We start from the raw sequence: 20480 nt of genomic DNA on the forward strand, positions 1-20480 counted from the left end.
TAAGGGTGTAATATGAGCTCAAGACACTTTTTTAGCCACAAAGATAAACTTACTTTTAGTGATGTAGATCGAAAATAAAAAATAAGATCAAAATACCTGAATGTAAACGGGGAGCTAATACTCTCTACAGTTCCGGCTGCAGTGTGACTAAAACCAGTTGCGCCTTCCTCCTCTCGTTCTCTTCCTGGCCGGTCAGTCATTGTTGTCTGGAGCCTTCTCCATTCTCGACGAACTGCAGGGTTTTCCGGTTCCAAGGTGGGAGGCTCCGAATCTTCTCTACTGGCCCGTGTAGATCGTGTCTTATGTGGAGTAACACTCTTCGAGCCCGACCTTCTAATCTTAGAACGAGTTCGCTCCTCATTGAGCAACGAAGCTCTCCAGTCTTGAAGTATTTCTTTCATGTGATTCTCAAACATGGCTGACAAACGGATGGTCATTGAATATATCCTAGACTTTTTATTTTGGTTATAAAGTCTAGAATTCTGAAAAACCTGCCGTATATCTTTATTAAAATCAGCAGGACTTCGGTAGGCATCATTATCAACCTTCGACTTCACTTGACTCAGATCCATTGGCTCTTTAATGATCTGATGATAATCAGGGTATTGTTGAGCATTTACAGGGTACTTGAAAGGATCAGAATCAGCATGATTCCACAAACGGTACAATAGCTGCTGAATTTTAGCTTTCCAATTATAAGTGTTCGTTTCTGATTTAGAATCAACCATTTTCTTCAGCTTCGGCGGAGCCAATTGATGCGAAGGTCCTTCACCAAGCTCCCGTGAATATCCTTCATTGGGACCACTCTGAATTGGCGTTATCTTGACTGTAATATTTTTACAGTCATTGACAAGCTGATGATAAACAATGGTCGGGTCTGGGCAGTTAACATTACGTATAATCTCTAAAAGTAGATCTGTGATAATATTAGCCGTTTTGACTATTCTGCTTTTCGGCTCATTGTATTTAGCCGCATTAGCAGCTATGAATCGAACATCAAACTGAAGGGATGCCTTCCGTCTATAGAATCTATTTTCAACTCTTCTCTTGATTAATGATATGTCAACTGGATAAGGAACTACTTCAGCGTAGTCCGGATAGGCAGTAAGATCAACTGGAGCAGAAAATGGCTCTGCGGCAGATAGAGTCATCATTTGACCAATCAAATTGGCAATACGATTACACTCACTATCTCTATTTAAATTAGACCACTCATCCAGAGTGGATTGATAGACATCTTCCTCGTGAGGAAGTAGAAGCATTCCATCAGACATATTTTCTGATCGCCTTCTTGGATCAACTGGCTCAATATCCCAAGGACTGATTGTGTCCTCAGTCCCATCATTCCATCGCACTTTATAACATAGGAACAATGAATCGGGATATATGTCTTCAAAGGGCTGATGGCCAATCACAGTCCCTTCGTACCAGCGACCCTCTATAGCACATCGATAATGATCCCCAGGTCTCCAATCCCTCCGAACAGCAGCGTCGTAAACTTGTTTTAGAACTAAGAAGTCAATAACATGCTTCATATCATGATACTTAACAAGAAATGATTCACCAGTCAAGGTATCAGTTCCAACATCGATAATTCCGAGTTTAAGAGAACACAACCTTGGTGGACGAATTTCATATTTTATTCCGAGAACTCGCACTAATTCTTGCTCTCTGATGGCTGTGTTAAACCAGGGTAATGACCTTGGAGCAAGATCATAGAGTTTTTTCTCCCAAACGAATTTTGCATAGATCTCATGACCTTGTCTAAAATACATTACAATATCACCGATTTGCGGATGGTAAGGAGAGCGCTGAGGGCGGGCTTCTGAGAGCCAATCCGAGGGGAGATACGCTTCATCAACAGCAATACTTGTACTCGGCTCACCTTGCTCTGTGGATACTTCTGCTACGGCAAGAGCTGCATTTCGAGCAGCCTGAAAAGAAGAAGAGTTCTGAATATACTCCTTGATCATTCAACTATCTATCAAAGCATTTTTGCTTTTTCAACAGGTCAAAACTATCTAAATTAAAAAATAATCAAACAAAAAACATATTATTATTAATTTACCAAAAACATACGATACATGCAAATAATTTAATTTGGGATAATCAGGTGTAAGCCTGCCGTTTGTGGACCTTCAAGTAAATTCAAAAGGTGTTAAGTAACGTGCTTTGTGAAATTGAGAGAACACCCAACAAACGTAAGCTAAATTTAGTGAACTGATTGTTTCAAGCAGTTTTTTAGTATTCATTTTAGTTTTCATGGTATTTAAAAACTGATAATTTTTGCAAAAAGTCTGCTTTGTCATTTTGAAAAACAGCTGTATGTTTTGCCTGAGCCACATCATAATCACATCTGTTTATAAAACCAAAATTACGCAATATTAAAATGCCAATTATGTTTGCCGTTCGTAATTTCTTGAGTTGAACATCGTTCAACTTTCAAGCACAAATTTCTTCACTGACCAATCAGAATCAAGGTTTAAGGCATACTTTTTAAAATTAGAAAAAACGGAAACTTATTCAGTTACGAAGACGTTGTATTCGCAGAGACCAGTTGGGCACAAATTAGTGTCGGCGCAAATTCTTTAAACTTATTTCTTGCAATTTCAATTTTCCACTTTTTAAATACAAGCGTGGTGCTAAAATCAAGGATTTCCTTCATGAAATTTGGCTTTTTTTTTATTGACAGGTGTGACTATGATGTAACTCGGGCATTAATTTTTCCTAACAGAATCTTTTTTCTGAGTCTTTGGGGTCTACATACCCCTTTTGCATGAACAGCAGGTCGATCACAGACAATACACTGACGTTGCCTATTCTTGTTGTATTAGCAGGGAAAAGTTGGACACAAATTAGTGTTGATGTAAATTCTTTAATCTAATCTCTTACAATTTCAATTTTCCACTTTTTAAATACAAGCGTGACGCTAAAATCAGGAAAACTGCCATTTCATTCATGAAACTTGGCTTTTTTTATTATCAGGTGTGTCTATGATGTGGCTCAGGCATTAATTTTTAATGTCAGAATCGTTTCGCCGGATTTTAGGGATCTACATATCCCTTTTGAATGAACAGCAGGTCTTCAAGATCACTGACAATGCACTGACGTTGCCTATTCATGACTAATGAAAACTAAAAAACAGCATTTCTTCGGTTTTTCGCTTCCTGAAAAATATGCTTTCGGTTGCATAAAGCCTTTAGAAATACCACAGCTGCATGCTCAGCCTAAAAATTCAATCCTTTAAGGCTATGATCTTTTACCCCCCCCCCCAAAGCTCAATTTACGATTTCTAAGGATAAACACTGTAAAATTAGACCTTTAAAGCTATATCAGTTATGTTTTAAGTTAGGGGCACCCTAACACAGCCAAGTGACTTTCTATAAAAACAATTATTTTCTGTAAGAAACAATTTAAATTTATTTGTGCAAGCAGCACAAATAATTAATTAGAAAAAATGTATATCCTTTTAACTTATCATGCACATAGTGAAAAATAAATTGAGATGACTGGAACACATTTCACGGATGAAGGATGACAGATGTCAAAGATTGTGCTTTTTGGCCAACTATCCAGACCAAACAATAACAGGTCGTTCCTGAATTGGCTAGGAATAAGCCAAAATGAAAGATTTGAAGGAAATTGAAACTTCACAGGAAGAGATAAATAATGAAATTTTGGATAGACTGTGCTGGAGGGAAAGCATGCGCAGTTTGGTGCAGCAATGAGCTGTTAGCGGTAGTAGCAGTTGTACTCGGTTGATGCATGTCTTCCATCATTCTACCATAATGCTACAAAATTTGCCATTGGAAGACTTAGTTGACTATAATGAAGAAGTTTAACAAACTTACAAAGCATGTGTTACAAAGCATTGTAAAAGCTTACAGAATAACTTTATTAACTTTATAAATAACCTTGTTGACTTCATTGATACCGTGAGAAAAATCCAAACAGTGTATAGCAAACAAGGTTTTTAATAAATTGACAACTTTTGCTAACAATTTTTTCAATCGAAGTGTTCATTTTAGCCAAAAATTAAAGAATTTTAGTATTCCTATTCTGAAGATGAAATGAGATAGAAGAAATACTCTATGGTTTTCAGAACAGCTACCACTTTTTGAAGTCTTGTCAGGTCATAAAGTGGCGAATAGTCATCCAGAACACAAACATTTAAAACTTTTTTTCAGCTTCCCAGTAATGTTTGGATTTTTCTTTTTATTACCTTATCACTCGGAAGAGGCGATATATTTTAATAAAAGTATGTCAGATATTGGCTCATTCACATAGAACATTTTCAGCAATCTAGGTTTATTGAAAATGATATACAATGAGAGTAAAAAGGAAAGAACATTAGAAAGTATGTCTGAATAATGGTTGATGCACAAATAACCAAATTTGTTATATCAATTTCAGCATACATAATTTAATTATGTACTTTTAGTCTCACCATGAGATTCAATCTATCCACTATCAGGATCACATTTATTCTTTGCCGTCGGCACTGCCAGTAGCTTTAAAATTAACTTCGAAACAGTCTATACGACGTTGAGTAGATATTTGCGCAATGAGAGCTAAACAGTTTTTTGAGTATTATACGGGATTCAATTGGCAAAGCAGCCTAGTTATATTCATCCCTAGTTTGACACCACCCAGTTCTTGCAAAGTGTCAAATTACAACAATAGCGAAAACATAAGCATAAATTGACATAAAATTCTATCTACTAACCAAATAGATCCCTCTTGGAAATGAAAGGGTATTTTATAACCTTGTATCGTCGTACCCCAAATGAAAGAGAGCATTACTCGAATTGTCATAATTTTATAGAATATCAAAAACAAGTTGTTTGAAAATTGAAAAAAAGTAACTATTGTTCTAGGATTCAAATTAGAAATTTATAAGTTATAATAAATAGCTGAATAATGTGGCTTTAATTCGAGTATTTCATAAAAAAAACTGTTTTGACAAAATTCAGCTAAAAGTACTTATACAATTGCTGGTCTTCCCTGCATCCATTGAATAAATATGCGTTTGATAATTCAAATATTTGAATAGAAAAGTACGCCAATGGAATCATTTTCATCGTCCAGCTCATAAAAAAAGAAGAAGAAAATTGACATGCTCTTTCCTTTGGGACAGGAGGGTATGTTCTTAAAAGCTTAGAATATTTGCTTTATAAAGGAAATACCTGTCTCTGAGATCTAATCTCTCTCTGGGGCCCTCTTCTTCTTAATCGCCTTTCTCCTTCCACCTCAGTTACAGCAGATGGCTCCACTACTGTCTCTTCCTCAGGAGCACTCCCTGATTGCGAGACAAGTGTATCATCAGTATTAATATTAGCAACAATATTCCTCCTTTTCCTTCTACGAACATGACGTCCTTCATTAGTAACGCCTGGATTTTCATCTTCTTCTTCACTGGTTATGCGCCTAACTCTTCGCTTTCTAGAAACACAAAAGGCATGAGATCATTGATAATAACAAGACAATTAATTGAGACAAATTGTATTCCAAAATTCAACTATCGTCTAGCATACCAATAGAAAAAAACTCCAGCAATAAACTTTTGCGTCAAAGTTCATAATATTGAAGTGATATAGAGACACAAATACAAAATACATTGCCTATAATTATGTTTGGCATCCTCAAAAAAACAAAAACCGTGATTAAGTTAAACATACCTTCCAATTTAAACACTAAAGGTCATACTATTCCCTTTTTTTTTATATTGGCCGAACCCCTATGCATATTTTGATTGATCTACCCAATATATTTTTTCAGTCACAGAGATATCTTGCCTTACAACCAAATTCATGAAAATCCAAAAAAGTTTCCCAACAAGCAGGCCAAAAAGACTGTGGCAACAGCATATGTCAAATGCCTAGAAATATGTCTATGCTGCTGACGTAACAAAGCTAGAAAAAGAATGAAAACGAATGAAACGAGAAAATAATATTACCCAACTTCTAGAAACTTTGACTATAAGCTCAATAAAACCTATGAACATTTATGTTTACTATTCAACATGATATTCCACTTCAATTATTTTTTTTCAAATGATTATTTCAGCCGTAGCTAGGCAGCTGACGCAACAACTATACGTTTTAGCAACACTTGACATCCGTAATAGAAAGACGCAGCAAAAAATTATCGGCATACTACGCGACTTCATGGAACACCACTAAACATTTTGAACGTTGATAGAAGCATTATAATGTCGTGCGTTAATTTAATTTTCTCTTTTTTTTCTTCATTATTTAAGTTGGATATAAATGTTTATCTTGCCTTATACTAAACTGAAACTGAATAGCAACTTACGACTAAACTGAATAGTTCTTTTTTTTTTTTTAGAGTTAACAAACATTTCTTTAATGTTCAAAGAACTGTCACTTTTCTCTAGTTAGTCTCTGAAAATATAATTCGTTCCTTGTGTGTTTCTTATTCAAGATATATAATTCTTTCTTTTTATCTGGATTACCGTACTGAGAGCCCTTGTTTTGTGGAAATATCGGATCAAAACAATGAAAAATATATAGAAAATAACAGAAAAATGACAGAAGTGAGAACAAAGTGGAAAACCAAAGTTAAAACTCCAAAATGTTTTTGGGCTTTACTTGTACAACTTGAGATAGAGGTATAACACTTTTGTAACAGCTTTAGAGCCACGCTTTTAATTCAGAAGAATTAACACCTACGACTAATTTAGCTATGTTTCTTTGACTTATCTAGTTCATTAAATAAAAGAAATAAAACATTTACTCCATTAGCTGAAAAAAAATTGAGAGTTTTCTTTCAAATAAGTGATTAAATTCCGAGCTAAAAATATACTTAAATTGGCTATCTCGTCAAGAGCAGTCAGAGGACATAGGTTGACTAAGAATGACAACAACTTTTGAATATGACAATGAAATGAGTAAAATAATGAACGCTGAATCTATTATTTTCCATAAAATTATTACATAAACCATCTATTATTCCATGTTTTTCCGTCTATTTTATTCTATCTATTATTTCCGTAAACTTTTATTACAAAAAAAAGAAAAAAAAAGAAGCTGAATCAATAGCAAAATCGAAAGGCCAGTCAGGCCCAGTCAATAAGACTGCACAATCTTATTGATGTGCGGTCACTATGCAGAATGCGCAGCTTTGCTGTGCTGTATAAAACGGACAGTCATACTCAACAGTCTAAAAAATAAGACTACACAGTCGCACAAGCAGTGTTCGGGAGTAGAGTGTATCTGTATAGCAATGTCGAATACTTTCAGAAAAATTTCAAATGAATTTCTATTCGGAGAGTATTTCTTTTGTGCTGGACCTAAGCATTTTTAATGTTCAACAACTTTAGCAATGGAAAGCACTATTTTTCAATTTTGTTTTTTCTATATGTTGTTTTATGTTTGATTTTATCTATTATTTTCGTTTTTCACACTTTTTTTTTTAACAATATTTGAAAAATTATCTCAAAATTCTATGTTGGATCTCAGTATTTTTAGCATTCAACAATTTTAGCAATTGACAGTACAATTTTTAAGAGTTGTATTTCCCTATATCTATTGAGTTTTTGTTTTTCATATTGTTTTCTAATTCGAGAACAATGTCTGAAAACTTGTTTGAAAATTTTGTGCATGCCACCTCAGCATTTTTAGTGTTCAACAATTTTAGCGATTGACAGTACAATTTTTCTAATTTGTGTTCTTCTATATGCATTTAGTTTTCGTAACTTGCTACACTATTTTCTTGTTTTAAAGCTCTAGCTGGCTATTCTTCTCTCCTTCCGCGGTACAAGTTCAAGAATACATAACTGACATATTCGAGCTTTATGATTTTATTCAGTTTACTGACTTAGTGAAAAGACTTTGCTTTTATTTTTTTTATAAAAGACCTTTGTCTACAGTTTTGTTTATTCATAAATGGAAAAACTGTTTGTTTTGAAGAATTTACTTATTTTTAGACTTAGTAGGCCAATCTGTTAAGGACCTATGAACCTTTCAGACTTTTTCACACTAGAATAATCCTGGAGTTCAAAATGACGACCAGAGCCCAAGAGCGTTTACAGATCCGTAAAATTTTCATCCCAGAGACCATCCTGTCCGAAAATAAAGCATAAGCTGCTTACATAAGAGTGGCCGATGATAAAGGGATTTTAACCACATAGAAAGATAGGGGAGTTTACGCTTGACAATCATAGACATAAAACAATAACACAAAATCAAACCTCTTTTTCCTCACGATAGTCGCTCTTTTCGGAGGTTGTAAGCTGTTTCCCGCCTCACCCAGCCAATCACTATAGTCACTTGACTCGTTTGAATTTGGTTCTGGGTCAGATTCTGCTGAATCTGACTCGCTTGATGCCCGAGAACCATCTGATACACTTTGGCCATTGACCATTGGTGTTTCGACATCAGGGGAAGTCTCCTCCTCAGACGAAACGCTTTGAATGGCCTGACGACGACGCTGATTGGCTAATCTGTTGCTCTGACGTGTTATAGTGTCTCGAGAATCCTCCTAAAATACAAATCATGACTGGTACCCAGATCGTCAACCGATTATTTTCACAGTCGAAATTAAAATTTTCCAAAAGCTTTTGGATTTTACCACACTGAAGTTTAAACAGGCCACAACTTCAATCTGGACGCACTTCCACACTGAAGTTTAATTCCCATTTAGTTTCGTCACCCCATTCCTCGTCATGGACGTATATGAAAAAAATGTCTCCCTTTTAAATATAAGCTGCACAGTAAACCCTCCAAAAGTCAGTAAAGCATAGAAGGAGGCTCCAAACCATCCCTACCGATTTTTTAAACTTAATTGATTATTCATAGCTTTTAATAATAGAGAAAAATCACCACATCGTTTTACATACCCTTAAAAAAACATACCCCTCAAGACAATATTCAAGTAAGAGATTCCTATCATAAGTAAGACAAATTTTGTGCTGTTTGTCAAACTGGTCAATAGCATTACAAAGAATGCAAATGGTATTGACAGCCAGGTCAGAAGGACTCAATTTGAAAACGAAGTCCATGTTTGCTTATTAGTCTCAGTTGTCATGTACCCTCCTATCGATAAAAAAAAAATCTGACAAGTTGACAAGTCAATTGTCCTTTTATGCACTTTTGCAAATTTTCTTTTTTGAAAACAAGAAATATCCCAAATAAGGAATAGTTAAAAAGTAACGCTAAGCCTAAACCAACATCACATTATAACTAAGGGCAATATAGAAATTCTAATTTTAGAGACAAACTATCGTCTAGAAACAACATTTTTTTTTTTTAGTTGAAAAACTGTTGTTGTTTTTTTTGTAGACCGATTCTACGTGTCACCTCTCGAAAGCAATAAATACTTTTCAAATCAAAACAATACTGAATTCGGCAGCAGTCTAGAGAGTGAAACTGTCATAGCCCTTAAATATACCACATACCGTTCTTGAAGTGACAGAAGTATAAAAAAACAGACTTACTATAGAAAGGTAAATAGCAAACGCGGCGTAGCTAGATGTTAATACTGAGCTACACATTAGGACAAAGATCTATGTGATTATAGCTCTACTTTACACATGAACTTCAGCACTTGGCAGAAATTAGCTGTAGCTAAGTGTCAAGTTCTAGAGTCTAAAACCCTTTATCCTATTTCTGCCATTTCCATTGCTATTAGATTTCTATTCCAATCTACCGGATTGCTATTTTTGCCAATCAGCATGTCTTTTTTTGTCACTCTCTTTGTCTTTTGTAATTGAGGCGATTGTCATCTGTAATTGAGGCGATTTAGGTATATCTAAAACTCTACGGTTAAACACGTGGTTGACCAGACATCCTCTTGAAGGCATTAGAGTCTATATTGAGCATGATTTGGACGACACTTTAGAGTCTTGGCATATAAGAAACTTATTGCAGCTGTCTGGTGGAAAAAGTTCACACATGCAGGTTAAAGTGGATTAGGAGTGACAAAATTTGCTAAAAGGAAAAACACAGAAATCCGATGAAACAATTATGTTTATCATTATGCAAATGAGATTGCTGATAAAACAACAGACAAAAAACCAAAAATTGATATGTTGCGTTATAATCTAATTGGTAGTTAGACTTCATTTAGACAATTAGAACTGTAATTTTTACTGCAAAAATTAATAAATCGCTACAAATTTGAATATCTAAGTTTAATTTACCCGAAAAGCGAAGCTATATTCATTTGTAACATAATTTAGCCTTAGGCTATAACTGGCTTAAACAGAAAGGACAATTGAAGCAACTTCACATGTGACTTTCTAAATGTATACATGTTAAATGATTATATGTATTTAGGATTATAAGCATAATATGTTTCTTTTATTTTCCGACTAAAAAAAATCAGGGAAACTGTGTAACTCTGCATGTTTGATGACTTATCACCAGAAAAAAAAGAATAAAATTCTCAGTTTTGCCTATGTTACAGAAATATTTTGTGTTTTTAATTAAATCTTAATCGAGGTTTTACAAGTAGACTATGTCAACAACTGTAAACTAAGAGTAAGGTGATCAGATATCTCTGAGTAAAAAATAGCTTTATCACCATCCTGAAAATACTTTCGAGTCGCTTGAACATATAAATGGTTTTATTTAATTTGAGAGACAAAGCAGAAGTTCACAAGAGAACATGCCAGAAAAAAAGCCGAGTCCGCGTATCAATGGCTGTTCTGTCGATACTTTTAATTTATAAACGTTCTCTCCAAGCGTGTATCATAGAGACATTTTCTGAAATACCTCTTCCATAACAAGATTTGGAAAGTGGATGGAGAGAGGTGAAAGGTATTATCAAGGAAATAAAACATAGTTGGAAAAAAATATTATTGCAACAGGAAAAATTCTTACGTCATCTTGCATAATTTGTCTCGTAACTGTTCTTCGTCTTCTTTCAAGGTCTTGTTGTTCATCGTTGACTACATTTACTCTCTCACTTCTATTTCTTCTACTACTACTACCTGGCGTAGACCGAGGACGTTGTCGCACAGGTGATTCTTCTGGCTCAGATGTTCTTATCCTCATACGCCTGCGCCTAATATTTGCCTCAGTTCGAGTAACATGTGTATTATGAGCTACAGGATGGATTCGCGGTTCTTGGTTGTATAACATAAGCTCTTCTTCTCCGTGAGCAGTCCTAAATAAAATAAAAGATTACACTCAATATCACATTATCACACTCATTATCACATAAAAGATTACACTCAACGATCTTATTTAGTTACCCTTTAGTAATATTTCATTACGTTACGGACTTGCTAATCAATGTATTTAAAGAAGTTTTCAAAATAGACCATATTTTAGGTAAACATTATTAGCCTGACCGAAAAATAGCGAGTTGGAAATGATGTTTCCGGAAATGTATAAATGTATATATATATAAAAATAAGTTGTCTGTCTGTCTGTGGATGGATCAGGTGACGTCACCTGAAAAAACTGGATCAGGTGACGTCAAAACTGAAAAAACTAAAAAAAGGCAAAAACTACAAAAAAAACTAAAAACTAATAAAAAAAATAAAAAAGCTAAAAAACTAAAAAAACTAAAAAAAGGCAAAAACTACAAAAAAAACTAAAAACTAATAAAAAAGCTAAAAAACTAAAAAAACTAAAAAAAGGCAAAAACTACAAAAAAAACTAAAAACTAATAAAAAAAATAAAAAAGCTAAAAAACTAAAAAAACTAAAAAAACTAAAAAAAGGTAAAAAACTAAAAAAACTAAAAACTAAAACAAACTAAAAAAAAGGAAAAAACTGAAAAAACTAAAAAAAGGCAAAAACTACAAAAAAAACTAAAAACTAATAAAAAAAGTAAAAAAGCTAAAAAACTAAAAAAACTAAAAAAACTAAAAAAAGGTAAAAAACTAAAAAAAATAAAAAATAAAAAAAAACTAAAAAAAAGGAAAAAACTGAAAAATAAGCTAAAATAAAGGTAAAAACCAATAAAAAACTAAAAAGAAAAAAAGGAAAAAACTAAAAAAAATTTTCATCTAAAAAACTAAAAAAAACTAAAAAAGGTAAAAACTAAAAGAACTAAAAAAGAAAAAAATAAATGACGAAACTCAAATAGAAAGCGACCAGGACAAAAGGAATGTTCGATTAGCAATCAACAAAGCACCGGGACACAGGGAGTATAAATGACGACCAGGACATAAGTAAAAAGAAAAAACTATCTATATATATAAAAATAAGTTGTCTGTGGATCTGTGGATCGTGGATCAGGTGACGTCACCTGAAAAAACTGGATCAGGTGACGTCAAAACTGAAAAAAAACTAAAAAAAGGCAAAAACTACAAAAAAAACTAAAAACTAATAAAAAAAATAAAAAAGCTAAAAAACTAAAAAAACTAAAAAAAGGCAAAAACTACAAAAAAAACTAAAAACTAATAAAAAAGCTAAAAAACTAAAAAAACTAAAAAAAAGGCAAAAACTACAAAAAAAACTAAAAACTAATAAAAAAAATAAAAAAGCTAAAAAACTAAAAAAACTAAAAAAACTAAAAAAAGGTAAAAAACTAAAAAAAACTAAAAAAAAGGAAAAAACTGAAAAATAAGCTAAAATAAAGGTAAAAACCAATAAAAAACTAAAAAAAAAACTGAAAAAACTAAAAAAAGGCAAAAACTACAAAAAAACTAAAAACTAATAAAAAAAGTAAAAAAGCTAAAAAACTAAAAAAACTAAAAAAACTAAAAAAACTAAAAAAAGGTAAAAAACTAAAGAAAATAAAAAATAAAAAAAAAATAAAAAAAAGGAAAAAACTGAAAAATAAGCTAACATAAAGGTAAAAACCAATAAAAAACTAAAAAGAAAAAAAGGAAAAAACTAAAAAAAAATTTCATCTAAAAAACTAAAAAAAACTAAAAAAGGTAAAAACTAAAAGAACTAAAAAAGAAAAAAATAAATGACGACACTCAAAGAGAAAGCGACCAGGACAAAAGGAATGTTCGATTAGCAATCAACAAAGCACCGGGACACAGGGAGTATAAATGACGACCAGGACATAAGTAAAAAAAAAAATTAACAAAACTAAAAAGAAGGTAAAAACTACAAAAAAACTAAAAAGAAAAAAAAACTAAAAACTAATAAAAAAACTAAAAAATCTAAAAATCTAAATAAACTAAAAAAGAAAAAAAAGGAAAAAAATAAAGGAGAAAAACAAAACTAAAAAACGAATGTATATACAGACCGGTACACCGGGATACAAATGACGACCGGGACACAGGGAATATAAATGACGACCGGGACACAGGGACACAACTACAACGGGGACACCGGGGGAAACAGGGGGATATAAATGACGACCGGGACAAAAAAACTAAAAAGAAAAAAAAACTAAAAACTAATAAAAAACTAAAAAATCTAAAAATCTAAATAAGCTAAAAAAGAAAAAAAAGGAAAAAAATAAAGGAGAAAAACAAAACTAAAAAACGAATGTATATACAGACCGGGACACCGGGATACAAATGACGACCGGGACACAGGGAATATAAATGACGACCGGGACACAGGGACACAACTACAACGGGGACACCGGGGGAAACAGGGGGATGTAAATGACGACCGGGACACCGGGACAGGGAATGGTCGATTAGCAATCACCATCAACAAAGCTCAAGGGCAATCATTAGAATCATGAGGTATAGATCTGAATACAGATTGTTTTCCCATGGACCATTATATGTTGCATGTTCAAGAGTCGGTAAACCTGACAATCTATTTATATGCAAAGGCAATGGGACAGCAAAGAATGTTGTATATTCGCAAGTTTTACGTAGTTAAAACCATATATATATATATATATATATATATATATATATATATATATATATATATATATATATATATATATATATATATATATATATATATATATCTATCTATATTCACAGGTGGGACATAGGGACACAACTACAATGGCGCGTAACGACTTACGCGCGCGGGGGGGCTTGGGGGGGGCGCGAAGCGCCCCCACCAACTAGGTGTTGGGGTGGCGCGAAGCGCCACCCCAACAGCTAGTGTATATATATATATCTATATATATAAAAATAAGTTGTCTGTCTGTGTGTCTGTCTGTCAGGTGACGTCATGTTTCTGTGTCGACTGACGTCATGTTTTCAACCGACGAAATTACAGACCGGGACATCGGGACACAAATGACGACCGGGACACCGGCACATAGGGAATATAAATGACGACACTCAAAGAGAAAGCGACCGGGACAAAAGGAATGTTCGATTAGCAATCACCATCAATAAAGCACCGGGACACAAATGACGACCGGGACACAGGGAGTATAAATGACGACCAGGACATAAGTAAAAAAAACTAAAAAAGCTAAAAAAAAGGTAAAAACTACAAAAAAATTAAAAAGAAAAAAAACAAACTAAAAACTAATAAAAAAACTAAAAAAGCTAAAAAACTAAAAAAAACTAAAAAAGAAAAAAAATAAAAAGGGAAAAAAATGAAAAATAAAGGAGAAAAACAAAACTAAAAAAACGAATGTATATACAGACCGGAACACCGGGATACAAATGACGACCGAGACACAGGGAATATAAATGACGACCGGGACACAGGGACACAACTACAACGGGGACGCCGGGGGGCACAGGGGGATATAAATGACGACCGGGACACCGGGACACAAGGAATATAAATGACGCCCGGGACACTCAAAGAGAAATCACAGACTGGGACACTGGGACACAAATGACGACCGGGACACAGGGAATATAAATGACGACCGGGACACAGGGACACAACTACAAAGGGGACGCCGGGGGCACAGGGGGATATATAAATGACGACAGAAACACAGGGAATGGTCGATTAGCAATCACCATCAACAAAGCTCAAGGGCAATCATTACAATCATGAGGTATAGATCTGAATACGGAAACCTAGCAATCTATTTATATGCACAGACAATGGGACACCAAAAAATGTTGTATATTCGCAAGTTTTACGTAGTTAAAAACATATATATATATATCTTTCTATATTCACAGGTGGGACATAGGGAAACAACTACAATGGCGCGTAACTAATATGGCGCGTAACGACTTACGCGCGCGGGGGGGCTTGGGGGGGGGGGCGCGAAGCGCCCCCACCAACTAGGTGTTGGGGTTGCGCGAAGCGCCACCCCAACAGCTAGTATATATCTATATATATAAAAATAAGTTGTCTGTCTGTGGATGTGTGGATGGATGTGTCAGGTGACGTCACCTGAAAAAACTGGATTAGGTGACGTCAAAACTGAAAAAACTAAAAAAAGGCAAAAACTACAAAAAAAACTAAAAACTAATAAAAAAAATAAAAAAGCTAAAAAACTAAAAAAACTATAAAGGTAAAAACCAATAAAAAACTAAAAAAAAAACTGAAAAAACTAAAAAAAGGCAAAAACTACAAAAAAAAACTAAAAACTAATAAAAAAAGTAAAAAAGCTAAAAAACTAAAAAAACTAAAAAAACTAAAAAAATGTAAAAAACTAAAAAAAATAAAAAATAAAAAAAAACTAAAAAAAAGGAAAAAACTGAAAAATAAGCTAAAATAAAGGTAAAAACCAATAAAAAACTAAAAAAAAAAGGAAAAAACTAATAAATGACGACACTCAAAGAGAAAGCGACCAGGACAAAAAACTAAAAAAAAAGGCAAAAACTACAAAAAAACTAAAAACTAATAAAAAAAATAAAAAAGCTAAAAAACTAAAAAAACTAAAAAAAGGTAAAAAACTAAAAAAACTAAAAACTAAAAAAAAACTAAAAAAGGTAAAAACTAAAAGAACTAAAAAAGAAAAAAATAAATGACGACACTCAAAGAGAAAGCGACCAGGACAAAAGGAATGTTCGATTAGCAATCAACAAAGCACCGGGACACAGGGAGTATAAATGACGACCAGGACACAAGTAAAAAAAAAAAATTAACAAAACTAAAAAGAAGGTAAAAACTACAAAAAAACTAAAAAGAAAAAAAAAACTAAAAACTAATAAAAAAACTAAAAAATCTAAAAATCTAAATAAACTAAAAAAGAAAAAAAAAGGAAAAAAATAAAGGAGAAAAACAAAACTAAAAAACGAATGTATATACAGACCGGTACACCGGGATACAAATGACGACCGGGACACAGGGAATATAAATAACGACCGGGACACAGGGACACAACTACAACGGGGACACCGGGGGAAACAGGGGGATATAAATGACGACCGGGACAAAAAAACTAAAAAGAAATAAAAACTAAAAACTAATAAAAAAAACTAAAAAATCTAAAAATCTAAATAAGCTAAAAAAGAAAAAAAAGGAAAAAAATAAAGGAGAAAAACAAAACTAAAAAACGAATGTATATACAGACCGGGACACCGGGATACAAATGATGACCGGGACCCGGGACACAGGGAATATAAATGACGACCGGGACACAGGGACACAACTACAACGGGGACACCGGGGGAAACAGGGGGATAACCTGACAATCTATTTATATGCAAAGACAATGGGACAGCAAAGAATGTTGTATATTCGCAAGTTTTACGTAGTTAAAACCATATATATATATATATCTATATTCACAGGTGGGACATAGGGACACAACTACAATGGCGCGTAACTATTATGGCGCGTAACGACTTACGCGCGCGGGGGGGCTTGGGGGGGGGCGCGAAGCGCCCCCACCAACTAGGTGTTGGGGTGGCGCGAAGCGCCACCCCAACAGCTAGTATATATATATATATATATATATATATATATATATATATATATATATATATATATATATATATATACTACCGGGCCCCGGCACTCGGCAGGCTTTTGTATGTGGATTCTAATTGCCACTTGTCTTCTAACCACAGACAATTTGCTGTCTTTTCTTATTGCGGTCTTTTGCTCTTTACGCGATTTAACGTCTTTCCATACTGATGTCTGTTCAGATATTTGATTACTGAACCTAGTCTGATTTCTAACAACGATATGTTGAAATCCCTTTTCAAATTATATACAAACATTTTTGCAATTACATATAGTTGTAGCAATTATTATAGTTTTTTGCTTTTAACGCAATTTAATGTCTTTTCATACTGCCCTTTTCAAAGATGTTTTATTATTAAAGCAGTTCCAATTTCTAACAACAATTTCTACTAAGCTTCAATTTTTTGGTTTTTATTTTTTAAGGTTTTTGAATTATTGTAATCCCTTGTTAAGATATGTACAAATAGTTTTACAATTAGCAGATTTTTTCTCCTTACACAATTTAATGTCTTTTCATACTGTAGCAAAGGGAATTGCTAAATTGTCTGATGTAGTCAAAATCCAAAATGAAGAGGAAAGACAAATACGGTTAGAAGATATACAACAATGAGTATCATAACGTCTCAAAAATGAAAATGAAGATCCAAGACACGGGCGGTTAGAAGATAAACAAAAACGAGAATTAGAACGTGTCAAAAATGAAATCAAAGGGCAAAGACACACAATTTAGAAGACATGCGACACCTAACATGCGAGCGAATCAAAAATGTAAATGAAGAACAAAGACACACGCGGTTAGAAATTTGTCATCAACAACACGTGACACAAAACCGAGTACATACGTTCAAAGGTGCCATAAACTCAGCAATTGTTACATATAAGTCTTTGGGACCCTTCAACGTTGCTTGTATTCAAAGTAGAGCCCTCCATTTTCCCGAAGAAAGAGTAGTAAACGAACATATTTCGTTTGGAGATTGCTGCTTCAATGGTTGAATTGCAATGTCACCCCCATAATTTCCGAATGAATTGGGTTGCCTTTTGATAGGACGTCACTTGCTCTCTGAGGAGCTTCATAAACGTATTCGGAACTTGAGCTCATGTTTTGCTCTAGCTTCATTCAACGGTGGCGATAATGGAACCATAAATAGTCGTAATATATTTAGCTTTCAAGTAACTGGCCGAATTTATCACTAAATCAGTTGAGCGGCACATCCATCACAAACTACTGAAGGTGAAATTGAGCGACCTTCATATGGCCAAATGTACTTTTTAGACCCCAATGAAGCTGCTGAGGAACACCTCGCAATTCTTTAAATTATGGGATCTCTCGTAATCTAATGAACCTATTGGAAGAAATATTGCGAGGCACAAACAACTATGTTACAAAAAATGCGAGAAGTGGAGCATGATGCAAATCAACTTACTGCTTCATTGGGACAACAGCCTCTAAACGTGCAGCTCATTTTTACAACGCCAGATGGTGTCGATTATAGATGGTTCAACCCTCCTGCATGTAATTAAGTATACACTGTGCTTACCTTTAATACGACCATAGTTTTCCACCAAATGAAATGGTGTAAAACAACGTGGCAAAAATCATGTCATTTTAAAAATACCAACCATCGAGTGGAGCCCTTTACCTGCCCAAGGTTTTATGAAGCTGGAACTTCAGGATGGTCAAGGGGTATGCTACTTCAACCACCTTATTTAAGTTGTCACCATATGGCATGGCTTGAGTTAGCGAGGTATCATATCGCTTTTCGACCTGAACATGCGAAAAGACTTTCTGTACAAGCTGTAACACCCGACCTGCGTCAGGTTGCTTTTAATGCCTTGCGTTTTGGCGGAAGGCTTTTCCAACAGTACCTCGTTGATATCGGTATTCGTATTAAGGGTGATCACATTGACTGGATAAAATACAACTAGAAAACTATTATGGGTGAAAACTTTGTCGGATCAACACGCTACTTTGCTGAACATTTTGAAGACACCTTGGCTATTGTTCGTCGCCTTGGACTTCCAGATTTCTTTATAATTGTGACTTGCAATCCTGATTGGCCTGAATTTAAAGAAGCAGAATAGATTTGATGATAACTCTGTTATAGAGCAGTCGCCTAAGATCGTCTCGATCTCATTACTTGAATTGCAAAACTGAAATTTGACGATAGAATCAATGATTATTAAAAGGGACATACATTTGGAAAGGTGGCAGCATATGTGTATACGGTTGAATTTCAAAAACACGAACTACCACATATGCAATTGACATTTATCATGAGTCCTCAGGAACGATTCCATAATCCAGTTGAAATTGATGATCTCATTTCGCCTGAAATTTCAAATTGCAAAGTTCCATTTTTAAGAGTCTTAAAGTGGAGGATTCATATTCCGTGTGGAAATTTAAATCCGACTGCGAGTTGCATGATTAATAAAAATGGGAAATTCCAGTACCGCTTTGGTTTTCAAAAGCAAAACAATTCAGTCACATCTCTAGCGGATGCTGGAAAATCAAAGTATCGGCCTCGTTATAATTCCAAATTAGATGAGATGAATAGAGAACAATTTTTACATGACCACGCTTTTTATCGAAAGATTCCAATAATCACCAAATTACTCGTCATAATCGTCATGTCGCCACATTTAATCCTCATATGCGTAAAAAATTTCAATGTCACATAAATGTCGAATATGTAGGAAACATAGTTCCTGTAAAGTATCTATATAAATACATCTACAAGGAACAATTACGTTTCAATGAAGATTGTCGAAAATAAACGGTGCATGGTTTACGACGAAGCAGAAACCTATGCGGAAAGACCGTGAATTACACGAATTGAAGCATGTTGGCGACTATTTAGTTACGACATCCAAAACAAAGAGCCATGTCGTTCAACGTTTTAACGTTCATTTGCCAGGACATTACCTAATGGAAAATATCAGTAAAGCCAAAGAAAATTTGGTAGATATTGGACAACAAGGCTCAATGTTGGAAGCGTATTTTCGACACAACAAGGCGTTAAATCAAATGAAAAAGAAGGAGTTTCTGTATCATTGGGAAATGCCCGAACACTATAGATGGAATGGCAATATCAGTACATGGGAACAAAGAATCCATCCATTATATGTCATTAGAAGAATTCGCAACGTAAATTCTGTGACTGGTCCCGAGCGCTTCTGTGAGTTCTTTTGTATCAGGCGACTACTTTTGTATGATGTACAGAATGCAACTAGTTTTGAAGATCTTAAAACAGTTGATAACATTGTTTATTCCATATACAAAACAGCATGCCTCGGTCATGGCCTTTTATTCGACGATAAACATTGGTTCGACGCCCTAGAAGAATCGAAACTGTCCAAACTGCTTTCTGTAATGGAAATACTCTTCGCTCAGATTCTTGTTTTTGGTAATCCTTCAGATCCAAAAGCCATTTGGGAAAGATTTAAAAATCAGATGATTTTATTCGGCATGCGCGACGAAATAATTTACCTGAAGAGTTTGCAGTAAAGCATGCTTATCGCATTATTGCATCTAAGTTAAATATGATAGCAACAGAAGGTCGAAGTTTTAGTTTTTGGGTGGAACGATACGACATGGACAACATTAAGACCAATTAAAATTACTAAAGATTAGAATTTCCAAGTTCTAGTGAGTCAGCTGCTACTGGAGATAGTATGTATCAGGTTCTGCAAGGAAAACAACTAGAAATTGTTGACATTATTTTACAGGCTGTCAATAGTCCTAATT

The 20480-nt window shown here is 34.2% G+C and overlaps 1 protein-coding gene across 1 annotated transcript in view; it reads right to left on the reverse strand.

Moving 5' to 3' along the window:
• The window catches only part of LOC136039306 (PH-interacting protein-like), a 40993-nt gene that overhangs the window by 12799 nt on the left and 7714 nt on the right, over positions 1-20480 (reverse strand). Inside the window, exons 3-6 of the mRNA XM_065722914.1 lie at positions 10845-11130; positions 8213-8502; positions 5187-5442; positions 97-1934 (exon numbers count right to left, since the gene is read on the reverse strand). Of these exons, the coding sequence (XP_065578986.1) occupies positions 97-1934; positions 5187-5442; positions 8213-8502; positions 10845-11130 (2670 nt within the window). The remainder of the gene's footprint in view (positions 1-96; positions 1935-5186; positions 5443-8212; positions 8503-10844; positions 11131-20480) is intronic.

This window comes from Artemia franciscana, chromosome 19 (assembly GCF_032884065.1).
Source record: "Artemia franciscana chromosome 19, ASM3288406v1, whole genome shotgun sequence".
In the NCBI taxonomy this organism is placed as follows: Eukaryota; Metazoa; Arthropoda; class Branchiopoda; order Anostraca; family Artemiidae; genus Artemia; species Artemia franciscana.